The sequence below is a fragment of the Schistocerca nitens genome, unplaced genomic scaffold (genome assembly GCF_023898315.1).
Source record: "Schistocerca nitens isolate TAMUIC-IGC-003100 unplaced genomic scaffold, iqSchNite1.1 HiC_scaffold_465, whole genome shotgun sequence".
Taxonomy (NCBI): domain Eukaryota; kingdom Metazoa; phylum Arthropoda; class Insecta; order Orthoptera; family Acrididae; genus Schistocerca; species Schistocerca nitens.
The window spans coordinates 142,475-157,986 of record NW_026045998.1 but is presented as its reverse complement, the minus strand read 5'-3'; the positions used below and the strand labels follow the sequence as shown (position 1 = coordinate 157,986).

The 15,512-nt window shown below is 41.0% G+C and overlaps 1 protein-coding gene across 1 annotated transcript in view; it reads right to left on the bottom strand.

The window, feature by feature from the left end:
* Nucleotides 1–11,920: 11,920 nt before the first annotated feature.
* Nucleotides 11,921–15,512, bottom strand: part of LOC126232167 (zinc finger MYND domain-containing protein 11-like) — a 140,112-nt gene continuing 136,520 nt past the window's right edge. Inside the window, exon 14 of the mRNA XM_049942468.1 lies at nucleotides 11,921–15,237. Within this exon, the coding sequence (XP_049798425.1) occupies nucleotides 15,115–15,237 (123 nt within the window). The 3' untranslated portion in view covers nucleotides 11,921–15,114. The remainder of the gene's footprint in view (nucleotides 15,238–15,512) is intronic.

Below are 15,512 nucleotides of genomic sequence, written 5' to 3'. Positions count from 1 at the left end.
GCCCTCTGCCACACACTGTTTGGTGGCTTACAGAACATGTACGTATATTTAGATGTACGTGTAGACACAGGTGATCTGCAGCTCGCAGTTTGGCATACTGGCAGGTCGTGAGTGGAGCTCGGGTACCTCAGTCGGTAGCGCACTAGCCCTAAAAATGCAAAGGTCCCAGGTTCGAGTCCCAGTCGTGCACACATTTCTACTGTCGGAACGTTTCAGTTATTTATTTGTTTACAGCTACGTGCCTGCACTCCTGGTACCCACTGCAACCTTCACATCACAGCAGCGTAACATGTGGCCAGAGAAAGCAAATGACAATGACGCAGTCCACCGATGAAGCGGAACATTGTGCGAAAATTCATTTTCGGCAACAGTGAAAATATTGCCGCCGAGACGGACCGATCCGGACGATTTTATTAGCCGGAGTTTCCTACTGCTGCCAAAAATTGATTAGTGCACAATACTCCACTGTATCGATCGGCTGTTCCATTTTTCTCCACGAGCGGCTTCCTGTGGTGAGAGAATCTCAATGTGTGCCACTACTACAGATTTGTAGACCGGACCACATTCATGTACATATTGTATATCATCTCTCCTTGTGGCTCACCCATATTTTTCTCAGGATTTCTAAATCTTGCACCATTTTACATTATCGAATTCTTTTTACAAGTTGACAAGTGTATTTTTCTTTAGTCTCGTATCCATTATCGACCACAACATCGGAACTGCCTCTCTGGTGACTTTACAATGTGTACGAGAGCCGAGTGGGAAAAATAGGAGGGGAAGACCGAGAACGAACTGCTCGGATCAAAAAGGGTACAAGGCAGAGATGCAGTCTTTCGCTCCTGTCGTTCGACCGGTACATTGAGGAAGCAATAATAGAAATAAAAGGAAGGTTCCAGAGTGGAGTTAAATTTCGAGGATAAGATTCACTGACGACGTGCTATCCTCGGTGGAAGTGAAGAAGAATCACAGGATCTGCTGGACGGAATGAGTAGTCTAACTGGTACAGAATACAGACAGAGGCGAAAGCAGTGACGAGTACCAGAAATTGGAACAGTGAGGAACTCGCACAAGACCACGAAGCGGGGAAAAGTTGAGAAATTCTGCTACCTAGGCAGCAAAATAAACTGCAGACAGACAGAGCAACGACACGAAAAGTACACTAGCACTGGAGAAAAGGGCATTCTTGTCCACGAGAATGTCTGTTAGTATCAAATATAGGCCTTAATTTGAGGAAGAAATTTCTCAGAATGTAAGTTTTGAGCACAGCACTGTAGGATAGTGAAATACGGAATGTGAGAAAACTGGAAAAGATGAGAATTGAATCATCTGAGATGTGGTGCTACAGAAGAATGGTGAAAATTAGGTGGACTGATAAGGTAAGGAATGAAGAAATCCTATGCAGAACCAGAGACGAATGGAGTATCTGGAAAACAGTGACGAGAAGAAGGGACAGAACGACTGGACGTCTGGTAAGACATCTGGGAATAGCTTCCACGTTACTAGAGGCAGCTGTAGAGGGTAAAAATTGTAACGGAAGACAGAGATTGGAATACGTCCGGCAAATAATTGAGGACGTGGGTTGCAAGTGCTGCTCTGAGATGAAGAGGTTGACAGATGAGAAATTTGTGGCATGCCACATCAGACCGGTCCGAAGACTGATCACTCAAAGAAACAGCCCCTCTTTCCTATTCTCAAATTAACTGTTTTCATTACTTCCACATTCACTATAGTCCGAAGCAGCGTGACCTACCTTCTGCGGCACATACTTTCGGAACAGTATTAACATTTCGAACACTACGTCGACTGATTGTTTACCGGACTGAATTTTAATTTGGCTATCTTCTAGTGCATTTATTAGACACACTATTGGGCCACTGTACATAGCAACAAAGTATTCACTGCACTTTACTGCCTATCTCGAATTATCGGTTCGATATTTTATATCCTCCATTAAACACTGTGACTTCATACACCACAGGATCGAGAACAGTGACTGAACTTACCTCGAGAACTTCCTCCTGAAAGTTAACTAGACCATCTAGTGTTTCAGCTGATGGGACAAATTTTGAGAATGTAAAGTTGCCAACCATCTCGAAACAGTTATTTAAATTATGTTTTAACGAAACTGAAACTTGCTCAATAGAACCAGATTCGAAACTGACGAGACATTTACCAACTTCCTTTTCTTACACTAAGACTTTTCAAGGAACCTTTAAAGTTGATAGTTGTCATTTGGATGAAGATAATTTACAAGATAATTTACTCTCGAAACTTTCATACGATTTTAAGGAAATACACTTAATGCAAAAACAAATTTTGCTCTAGTACTGCAACAAAGGGAAGTATTAAAGATACGCACTACTCTGCCTCGTTAAACTCAACTTAACATCACAGTTACTACTTTTGCTTTTACACAGAGCAATGACGCCCTTTATAATACTGGTACTCGAAATTATGCAGTAACAAAATTGAGATGTAAATGCCACTATAGTGACCGAAAAACGCACTCGCTTCCAGTACGTGTCGAATTACGTGCGGTGTGGAGCTGAAGACGCATTGCCAAAAATACTTCGGCAAATGCATCACATCTAACGTAGAAGATGACGTGACAAATGTTTCTAACGGCATTTCTATTTTAAAGTATTTCATAAAATTATAGCAGAATTATTGAAGACTTTTATTACTCGTTTGAACAGTTACATTTGTACAATGGTATACGTGCAACGACTGGCCAGAATATTACGACCACCGACCTACTATCGATATAAACCCATCCGCGCGACAGCAGTGTCACCTAGTATCAGTGAATGTGCCGTCCCCGTGTAGCACACGGAAGGTGCAAGCAATCTGAGTTTTACCGAGGGTAGAGTGTGAAGGCCCAGAGGCTCGACACGAGCATTTCTGAAACTGCACGGCTTGTCAAGTTTTCGAGGTGTGCCGTGGCCAGTCCTCGACAGGTGGCGAAACCGAGTCCAGAAGTCGTGGGGCCGGGCCCTCGGCATCCGGCTTTAATGCCGGACAGAGTACGAGTGGGTCCGACCGCACCGTGCACCGAACACCGTTAACGACGGGCCTCCACAGCTGGAGACCCGCGCACGTGCCGACGTCGACACCGCGACGTCGGCGACGACGACCGAATCGGGCTCGTGACCGTCGGTGCTAGACGTCGCGACAGTGGCAGAGCACTGCACGGTCTGACGAATCGCGACACCACCTTCACCGTGCCGACGGGACGGCGCGATCTGTCACCTTCCGGGGGGAACGGCTCCTCGACACCCGTACCGCTGGACGGAGATAATCTGCCGGCGGCTCCACCGTGCTCCGGGGAACGTTCGTGTGGGCTTCCGAGGATGTACCGGAGCTCGTGAAAGGCACTGTGACGATCGAGGAGTACCGTACACCGGTCGCAGACCGCATAAACCACTTCGGGACGGTCACATTTTGCGACAGCATTGGCATTTTTCAGCTAGATAATGCACCGTGTCACGAGGCCAGGGGCACGACAGAGTGGCCGGAGGAATGCAGTGGCGAGTTCCAATTGAAGTGGTGGCCCCCAGCTCGCCAGATCTCAATCTGGTCGAACACATTTGGGATAATTGAACCTGGCGTCAGAGCTCATCACCCTCCGACTCACAATTTACGGGAATTAGGTGTGTGTGTGTGTGTGTGGGGGGGGGGGGGGGGGGGCAGCTCCCTACCGAGGCCTCACTGCTCCCACACCGTGATGGAGCACTGTGATATCTGTGCCAAAGATAGACATAATGGGTATTAGGTAGGAGGTCCTAAGGCTCTGCCTTAGCAGTGCACGACTCTCCTATTATTTTTACATTTTATTCACAACTTTTAACATTTTTTACATTAAGTTCTGTTCTCACTGGCTATAGCTGAGATGATGCAGCAAATGCTCGAGCCTTCGTATGCTATCTAACCTGTGCCAGAACAGCCTTTAGCAGCTTTGACCACACGCAACTGACGTCACATTGTCAGCTGCAGCCAAACGGGTAATCATAACGCCACAGTATTTCTGAGCTTTTGTATGTTACGTGAAGGCCGACTTCCCTAATTAACGAGCACTTTAATTTATTTACAGTGCTCACAACCTTAAGATAGCCGTTTAAATGTCCCAAAACGAGTAATTTTAATAAATGAGATATTCTGCGATCTTTACTATTGTTCCTGTTCGACAAACTATTTTATCGACAAAGTATTTGCCTAAGAAAATAATAATATACGTATTCTACATTTATTCTATTTATTATCCACATTTTGATAATACACAGAGAAAAAAAATACATTGATTTTCGGACCATTTTTATGCTGCTCCTAATACTGCAGCTCAGAAATTTATATCTTCTATGTTACAAATATTTGGCAATTTCTTCCAAATATGATGTGACTTCTGAGGTTCCAGTTATGGGGGGCGCTAGAAAATATGTCACAAATACATGTACAAAGTTTTATTACAGAGCTGTTCAAATACAATTGGAGTTTTTAAGTTGATAGAGTTCAATACTATTTGCTCCAGTGTTTCACAAAACTGTCAAATTTTAAGCAGAGCAAAAGATTGTTGTAGTGACTAGTTTGTTGTTTCTCACATTTTTGCCGGACGCGGTGGCCGTGCGGTTCTAGGCGCTGTAGTCCGGAACCGCACGAGTGCTACGGTCGCAGGTTTGAATCCTGCCTCGGGCACGAATGTGTGTGATGTCCTTAGGTTAGTTGGGTTTAAGTAGTTCTAAGTTCTAGGGGACTGATGACCTCAGATGTTAAGTCCCATAGCGCTCAGAGCCATTTGAACCATTTTGAACCTCACATTTTTTTGCACTGGCATCGTGCGACTCAAATGACACACTTATTAGAACAGGGACGAACGCTTTGACGTGTCGAGAAATCTCCGGCCCGTTCGAATGGGAGTATCGTTTACCTGCTCTGCCCTTCCAAATAAATCTGCACCTGACCTCTATAGCCAAAACTTCATCTGTAAATATAAGGCAACACCTATATACTGTATTAAACAGTGTAAAAATGTTGACCTCAGCAGCGATAAATCTGCAAATCCGAGACAATCCTGTATTTTTCGAATAACAAAATTGAGAAAAAAAAATACATCTTATAATTGGTTAAATATCATAGCATTATATGTATTAACATGATAATTAATAATTTTATAACTAGCATCTTTTTTTGCAACTAATATGCAAACACACAATATACCTCTGTCAGCCAACCTGCAATATTATTTTCCAATAAAAAAGTTTATGACAGTAGCTTTGTTTGTACAAAAGATCTGAAGTCCGATTACAATTACACGATAGCTGATGTATGTCACTTGCTACATCAACTACCCACTAGGTTATACGTGTCACTCAAGACACACAATATTTTAAACGACCAACGAGTGAACTGCGGTGGATGGTGTGTTTTGTAGCCCTGAGTTTCACCTTGTGTGCTGACCTAACCACAACCTTATTACGCAAAATGTATCCGAGAAAATGGCAATTAACAACCTGCAGCAGAACTGAAATAGCAACCAGTTAGTTCACAGAGATTAAAGCTAACCTCCGTGAGCAAACTCGAGACAGGTAAATTTCAGTTTCAGCACTAAAACACAAAGTGTAATCTCTGGCTATCATCGGTTACCTGGAAGTAGTTTCACACCAGTTACACGAGCTGCCGTGTCACCAAATGACGAGCAGCTCTCGTTGGCACTCGGTTCCAGGTTATAGGCGGCACACACAGGTTACAAACGAAAAAAGAAAAAAAATAGGAGCAAATAAAAATGTCAGTATGGTGATGAAAATGACAAGGCAAAGAATTATAAATAAAAAATTACATTTCAATCAATTAATTAATTTAATAAAAATAATAATGAAAGTCTTTTGATTAGGTTTAGAAACAAAAAATAATTTTGCTGCATTTAACGAGATTTGAACCTGTTACCTTCAACACAACACATTAATATGCACCCACTGTGTGTGCGTGCGTGTGCATGTGTGTGGTTATCATTTGTGATTAAATAGGAAATAAAGGTACCAATCCCATGATTTGGGATCCAAACACATCAAGAAAGAATGCTAGATAAGAAATAGGAAGAGAACTGCCCAATTGTTATGACAGCAAACAGTTCGGGCTCTGCCTGAATGAAACCAGCTACAAAGTGTGAAGTGTCAACTATCGAGTAATTTTAATGGGACTATAGATCGGGAGTATCGAACTGCAGTGGGTGGTACTCCAGAATACAAAGGTTGGAAAGGGGAAAAGAGGAGAGCAGTGGTACAACAATAAGTCTATTTAACACACAAATAGCTCTTTATTGATTCATTTGTTACATACCAGGTAGTGTGATTACAAAAAAGAAAAAGATATACAGTACAAATATTTATGGAATCAGAAATTTGGGGCACACCAATACACACTGCTGATAAGCAAAAGCACAAAACAACTAGCACATCATGTTCATAAAGAATCATTAGCCATGGCTGCTATCTTTTTCCTTATTCAGTACAACATAATCTAACAATTCAGTATATAAATGATTAACAAATGGAAACACCTAACGCAAGTAAATTTTCCACTGAAATCATATGAAGGAACTAGTTCACTACAACATTTCAACAATATTCAACACTGTGCATATATACATATCAGATACAGGTGCTAAGATCGCAAGCTTTACCCTTTCACTCGAGTCGAGCGCGAGTTCTAGAATGAATCACACGAGAAAGCGACACACAAAAATCTCTACTCTGCCTGCCTCGTAACGGGAGAAAGGGTAGTCTACATAAAGATTAGGGCAGACAAATTTAGTAGTCAGAGATTAACCGAGGGCAGAACTGTGTCGATTCACGTACTAATGAATGGCAGATCAGAGGGCAGTACGGTCACAGACATCCGCCACGTTCTCGTGAGCTGAAACTCATACGAACGAGGCAGAAACTGTTGCAAAGTGTACGGAGAGATTTTTAATTCTGTTACGACACATTTTCCACTTCAGACAGAAGGGGAAAGCAAAACTGCTACTTCCTTCTCGTGTGAACATTGGACATTAACATTTGGCATCTACAGTTGTAACAATCGGGTGAAATAACCGGAAACTGCCAGAGAAATAACAAGACAAGAACTGAAAGATATTTTAGCTGAAAAAGGAACAAGTCAAACAGAGGACCAAGTGGAAGCAAATCACACGCAGAAAGACGACATACCGAACACCTCGTACAGAGGTGAGTCTTTCGGGTCACTCTCCACAAACAGCTTCTTGCTGTAAGGTGACTGATGCAAAGTTCCCCACTGGATTATGGCAAAATTTAATAAAATCTGTCAACAGATATATTTATTTCTGTAACTGTGCGTTAAATTTTTGAGACACAATTGTATTTCTGTGTGTTCTCATCAGTTTGTTTCACAAACACATTGCACGTTAAAAAAACTTACAGTTACTGGGGTCATGTGACTGTCACACGTCTGTTGGTCATTGGCATTTAAGACTACAGGACATACACACTGTTCAATGGTAAATATACGAATTGTATCCGTGTGAATTTAGGTAACAATCCTGAAAGCTTAGTTGTTAGTAGAGCTCCAAAAAGTAAACAGCACGCACAGAGACAGGAAATCTTCTCACAACCAACAAATAACACCGATTTTACAATCTGAACCAATAATACTCACTATCACATGCAGTGGACAACTTGTTACTTTGTGAAATAGATTTCTTTCAAAAACTACGGCAGTGCTACCGACATCAAAACAATAGCAGCCGGAGCAAATGTCCAAACTGAGACGATAATGGTCAACTATCAACAATGAAAGACGGCATTTTGACGTGCCGAGCAACAAGTCAAAATACAGAGGATAGAAGAAAGGACAACCAGAGACACAGTAATGCTTTCCACATTGTCACAGAGCAGCAGCAGGCTGCCGGGCGCAATGTCACTTGTACGGCAAGTCTCCCACAAAAAGGAAAAACCAAAGTGCGTGTCGTGCTGACATATATCGAGATTACCGCGTGTCCGGGTTCGAAGACCCATTCACGACGTACGGAACACGTTATTCATTCTACGAACATCAATTCGTAATGATAAATATGCCTGTACGATTGGCCTGTCTTTAATTGTTCAGTACACAAGTGGAAGCAGGCACAACATTGGCGAGCTTTCCGACCGGGGTCCGGCACGCGGAGAACCGGATATCGCTGTCACGTCACAGACAGTCGTGCCCCGGAAGAATAAGCCATCATCACTGTGGATGTTCTTTGCTGCATTTATTATCTGATAATGTAATAATTTTGTTGATATGGGGAAAAAGAATATCTGGATTTCAGCTTCGAGTAAGTCACTTTTTGTCTTCAGCCGCAACAACCTACAATCGTATAACGTCGTACATTTTATGTGTGTGGCATAACATCACGTATATTCGCTGAAGAAATTAAATTGGTGGAAACAGATTACATTTCAAAATGAATATAATGGAGTTGTGAATATTTATTTAAAAAAGTGTACCTGCTAGAAAGAATGCTGCTATTTCAATTTTTCAGTTTCAGTAGAGTAGAGTGTGGCAGTAACTCACTACAATTTATGTAATGCAGTTCCTTATGAAGTACTGTATATCTGACCGTCACCAATTACGATAACTTACATTTTTTTAATACCGGAAATGACATCAGGTTGAAGTGAAGACAGTTTAATTGGAGCAATTGTCGAAGAACAGAGAAAATTAATTTGCCTCGCCAATATTTTTTAAAAACTCTAATTTTTGTTTTAGACTGAGATGATCCACATGGAAGTACACTCTTTAAGACACTAATATACAGAATGTTATCTGTGGCACCAATAGAAAATGAAAATACATCGAAACTAGATTACGACAAATTACTAAGCTCGGGGACGAATTTTGTTCTTCAGTATTAAATTAAAAGTTTGTGGCCTAATCTGGATAAAAGAGCACACGCAGCATCGAAAGTAAATTCACATATACGAATATTATTTTATCCACAACTACAGTTCATAAACATTTAACCGAGAAATCACTATAGTAAAATAACCCAGAGAGCATTCTCGGTAGACAAAGATACGACATAAATACCTACGTTGCTTTAATATCGACTACAACTAGTTTAAAAACCAGTATAGTTTCCTCTGATCAATGACAGGTGCAGGAAAATATCAGTATAGAGTGCACAAAATATTACTTTTTTTTAATTCAGTTGTCCACAGTCTTTTTTTTTCCCTGTATTTTGGCATTCATTTCACCATTTAATAGTTCCTAATTCATATAAAATCTCTTTTAGGTCTTGTCTATCTTTTTTCCTGGCACTCCACAGTAGTACCTACAGCACTCTCCACATGGGAAATTAGCAGGTTTTTCCCGCACAAAAAGATGAGAACAGGGGGAGAAAAAAAAAAAAAAAAAAAAAAAAGGGTGACTGGCCCAGAGAGCACAGTTGCACGGAAAGAGCCGAAGACAGGCAGAACACTCGATATCACAGTGGGGAGCACAGCAAGAACTCGCAATGCCACGACATTCTCCCGAACACTAACATTACTGCTGTTTGGTTATCAATCATTCCTGAAACAGCTGAGGTGTCAGAAGAACACTGCCGAAACCGTACATCCACCGGGTCACCAAGTGAATGATGCCACAATTACGAGTCAAAAATTAACAAGCAGCAATGCCGTGTACACCCGAGTCTATAAATTTCATAACAAATTCCCATCTTCTGAAACAATCCAAATTCCCTCCCTGCCTTCTGCCTCTGACACACACACACTCTCTCTCTCTCTCTCTCTCTCTCTCTCTCTCTCTCTCCCCCCCCTTTTTTTTTTTTTACTTTTTTAATTTTTCAAAATCTGTGCACAAACTGCTATGGCGAATATAAATATTTCTCTACCTCTAATCATAGGTACAATGACCGACGTACAATATTTTCATAAGTGACTACCCTCTACTACGCCTAAAATGACAGTTAAACTCTATGTTCAAAACAACTACTTATGCCTCAACTCACTACAAAAGAAATTGTGTTACATTTTTTTCCCATATTTCGTTTTTTACAAAATCTCCTTGCTGCAGGTTCAGAAAATGTCAAAGTGCCCTGCCTGACAATTGTCCGATATGTGGAAGCACCAGCAGTGAACGTAAGTGTGTGTGTGTGTGTGTGTGTGTGTGTGTGTGTGTGTGTGTTTTTTATGGAAGTGGATTGGCGGCTCCTTTGAGTGTCCTGTGCACCACGACCAGATAATGGATATACTTGGAAGGAGAGACAGCACTGGTCGTATTTTTTTGTTTTATTAACCGCAAAATCGATTTTTGGTCACTCAGTGACCGTCCTCAGTGCTGTAATATACAATTTAAATTGTTAGGCACTGGTGTCAACAAGCTTAGAGCGATCACATAAACTGTCTCTCCTTCCAAGTATATTTTACGGAAGTGTCTTCATCTTTCCTGTCTGCAACTTAATGTGTATTTTTTACGATAAGTAGCAATCTGTCTTCCTATATTGTTGATATTCCTACCTGGAGCTCCCATTGTTTAGTAACTAAGTACACAAGTAAAGCATGATATGAAAAAAAACCGTGAAGAAAGGCATCTGATGGAGATAGGGATTATGCAAAAGATTATAAACTATCATAACAAAAATCTTAGATCCAGAAATCTTATGCTGCTTTGTGTCGTTAACAGGGTTACCATTGTTGTGTCATTAACAGGATTACCACTGTTGAGTCACTAAAATAGGAGTGGAAAATAGCAATAATAAATCTGCTGCGTAAAGAGGGTGAGATAGGCAACTTGTCAACAATTACATCTCTTCCTGTGGCATATAAAATATTATCAAAAATTCTCCTGAATAGAATTGAATAAACTTTAGACAAACAACTAGGAGAATATCAAGACTTTCAAAAGGAAAGGTATTACACAGAACAGAGTTTTTAAATTTAAAATCAATAATCTGCCAGGGAATGTTAACCAGCAAATTTATTATGATATCTTTTACATATTTCAAGAAAGTATTTGATTCGGTAGACAGAGAAATAATAGACAAAATCATTAGAGAAATTAGTGTTGAAGTGAGATTAGTAAACACAATTTGTGAAACTCCAACAAATACATTATCTTAAGTGAAATTCATGAGAGAAATATCTCAGCCCTTTGAAATAAAACCTGGTGTTAGACAAGGAGACAGTTTTATCACCTTTACTGTGTATGTGTGTTTTAGAAGAAAAAAAGTAAGAATGTGGAATTTGGAGCTAAAAGAAGAGAGGAGGAGGAGGAGGAGGAGGAGGAGGAGGAGGAGGAAAGAAAGGACAAAACTGGATCAATAATTCTGAGAAAAGAAATGGAACCAAGAGAATTAATCAATCTTTTACAGACAATTTTGCAATACTTTCAGAAAATCCAACAGAAGCAGTTACTCAAATAAATCTTCTGGAAAAAAAATAGCAAATAAAAGTCGTTCCAAAATTTCAACAGAAAAAGTCAAATTCATGACAATTACAACAAATGCACCAAAGTACACAGAAAAACAGACGGGTAAAATAAAGAGAAATAGTTAATTTAAATATCTTGGAGAAACCGTACAGCAGAATGGGCTAGAAAAATTTGCAATAGATGCTACAACCTCATAAAATGGAAACAACATATACACACGAATGACAATGATGAACTATAAGCAGGAAAGAAGAGAGGTACTTGAAAGACGGATAATTATAAAAATAATGAGTGCAATTTAAATTACACATGGCTGGAAAATGAGAAGTAATGGCAAAGCAAAAATTAATTTCTTTTGGACACTTCTACCAAATAAAAGAGAACTGGCTAATGAAACAAAATATTGATGTATTTATGGAAAAAGGAACAACAATAGCATAATTACAGAAACGAGAGAAGAACAACAAAAAACATCACAGTTCGCAAATAACAGTGGGAAACTTTTTTTAAGAATAACGTAGTAAATTTAGAAGCAGAAGATATGAGAAAAAAGAACAACATGGGCAAAAGACCGTATTAAGAAGTCAAGAGACAGAAGATGAAGGAGTACTGGGGAAATAGGAAACGACAAAGAAAGTAGTTACATGGTTCCAGATCACCATCATTAAAGAGATTAAAAAGTAATAATAACAATAATAATAATAACCATGACACATGTTTTGAAAAAACACCACAGGACCACACTTAAAAAGCAGTTTACAACAGAATGGAAGCGAAGTAGATGAGTATATATGGCAGAAACTAGTTTGCATTTCAATTAACATTTGTCTCCTCTTCATAGTTTTCATACAACTTTTACTAATAACCCATAACCTCACAACCCGTTCACTGCTACCTCTCCTGCCTGTGATGTTCTACTAACAAGGAATATCCAGAAAATAACCTCTGTTTTGGTGTAGTGTGTTATGCTGCAACAGTGAGAAAGGCAAGTCGCTTCTTATTCGCTAACAGTAGCCTTTCAAAATAAGCGCTGCAATTTAAAATCCTGCCGAATGTGAAATCTGCTATGTAATGCTGCTCTTAGTAGCAAAAGATCTCAATGCAGTTAACATTACATCATAAAATTCGTGCCACATACGAACAGTCATGTTGTTTATTCAAGAATGGAAAGATGAATGTTAATGATGAGGCAGTATGCAAACTGAAAATGGAGGAAAAACCTCGTTAGGGAACCTTTTTGACAGGACTACTTGATTTATCATCATCATCATCATCATCATCATCATCATCATCATATGAAGTGATGATGATAGCTATGATGGTAGCTACACAACACAATCTGGTACCACCCATTTCGGACAACTGCCCCACATGGCATAACAGCACCGACATCATCTGACCTAATGGAGACAACACCCACAAATCTCACTGTTCTGGCCAAGCAAAATAGAACTTCAAAAATAACAGTGACACTGTCCATCACATAATTGTCACATTCTCGGGGCAACAACAATTGTTCCTCTTAAGCAAACACTAATTCTCCTCCTTTCTTCCTTTCAAACATCACTTCAAAAAATATAAATATACACATTCACGAGTTTGCACTTACATAAATATCTACACAGATTCAATTGGACCCCCGCACCTCCGAGGCATCCCTCCGAAACGGCACCTCGCCGGGATGCACCGACCTCTGCTCTGGGGCACAGACTCGTCCCGGGTGTGCGGCGGAGAGTGTCTTATACGAGAGAGCACAAATCGATACACACGGATGCATATTCTTTGGAAAAAAAAGACACCTGACTAATATAAAAAAATTATGCTGCTTATTGACTTTATAGTTTCTTTTTGAAATACAATAATTGTTGTTATAAACACCTGGGCTTGCCCATTGTCCAAACAAAATATCTTCCTGTAATACAACAACACTTCACTTTAAATGTCAGTGGCTACATGTTGACCATGTATAACTGTCACTCACAGTTTTAAATTCAAGACACAGTCACAACTGGCTCACATAGGTAAACAGTGAAGGATGAGTTGCTGCAGGGAAACCGGATTTATAAATGTAAGGAATGCCTACACGTGTACTGTGACAAGACTGTTGCAAGTTCTAGACACAAAAAACAGTTGCAGTTACGGAAACTTTGGGTCACGTCACAGGCTCGTAGAGCTGGTCGGCTATCGTGTGGAAGGAAAAAAGGTCTCAGTTTTATTAGGAGAATAGTGAATGACTGGTGAACAGACAAAGGAGCCGAAGCGATCCTCTTCCTATCTTTCCGACTCACACAGACAAAATGTACAGAGAGGTGGTGTGCAGAATGCATTTTGAACATAACAACAACAGACATACCACAACATCAGTGCACTCTGAGAGCAGTACGTCACAGAACGTAACAAGTGCCATTTTACTAAATCTGCACAACTAAAGGTAATTAATCGACAGCAATCGTCAGCAGTTTAAATTTCCTACTGTGTCAAATGGGACCGTGTTATTTACATTACCACAGAGGTAAATTATACAGCGGAGACAGAAAGCAGAAATGAGCGAATGGCGAGCTCACCGCAAAACTCTAGGAAAATCCTGTTTCCCTCATTTGGTACCCGTACAACTGTGTCATTTGTAAACAATCTGCTACTATTTTCCACACCGTCCTTGGCCAGAAAAGAAGCATATTCAATTTCACAATTTCAATTTTTTCTGTATAGCTGTGACTACTGGTCTGTATAACGACAGACCTGGGCTCCACACAATCACTCGGTGGAATTGAAAAATGTCCTGTTAGCAGTACTTATAACTTACGAGACGTACCCACTTTGCGAGAAGGAATCTGCACCACGGTTTACAAAATGTGTGAAACTAGCAAGAAATTGCGGTTACCGTGTCGTTCAGTCTCAGACGAGCTGTAATAACTATCAGATCGATAATGTTCTACCAGACCAGCTGCCGAGAAACGGGCACCCTCCCTTCTGTTTCCGACAGACATTTTCAAAGGTCCGTGTAGAATATCACTCGTATAGGTAGATTAAAGAATATACCGCAGATCTGACAATCTAAAGAGGACCTAGGTAGAGCCCAGACAGAAGCAACGGAAGAAGTAAACACAAAACTGTTCGGCCAAAAGGTAAACTGCTGGACAACACGGGAAAAAACCTGCACTCTGTGGTCCAACAGGACCTGTACAGAAATAATAAAAATAATAACAATAACTCATCAAAGCTGAGATACTCCGGCTCAAGTTTGAGCAATTTCTAAGTCACAGAATGACAAACATACGCTCTTTCACTGTACTTCTGTATCGACAGTGAAGTCTGCCCGAGCCTCTACTAACCGAAATGTGCAGTAACGGAAACAAAATAAACCGAAACTTTAACCCACCCGCCGGCAGCCGATGCGGCAGAATTTGTCACTCTGACAATCTACAGAGTCCGTGCACCCTGTTACGGGGAAATATTGTAATAAAAATTTAGGTAACACGAACTGCTCCAGAGTGAGGCGTACTGCCACGTCGCCTGCCGAAACAGACTCCCTTCTCGGTACTCGGTACGAGCACAGTGGCGGCACACTCGGGTCGCAGGTCCTCCCCCGGCGCATCGCTAGCCCGGCCGCAGCCAGAGCGCACTACACGGAGCAGCTGCAGCAGTGTCCGAGGCGACGCGTCCGGGTCTGCCGCGCGCCCAGGCGGCGGTCTAGCGCTTGCGGCGGCAGAAGCGCTTGTGCTCCTTCTGCCAGTGCAGCTGCTGACAGTCGATGCTGCAGTACGCCGTGTTCCAGCAGCAGTGGTAGATGGCCTCGCTCTCGCAATTGTAGCACTGAAACAGGAGTGCGGGGCTCGGTAAACGCACGTGTCCACTGAAGTTTAGTATAATTTAGCTATTTACATTTCCCACTTGACAAGGGGGCATTACAGACTAGGGACGAGAAAAACCGACCGACCGACGAGTATTTTACTTCAGGATAACTGCAATTTTTTGGTATTTGCTTGCTCTCTGCTACTAGAAATACACTACTGGCTATTAAAATTGCTACACCAAGAAGAAATGCAGGTGATAAAAGGGTATTCACTGAACGAGTATTTTATACTAGA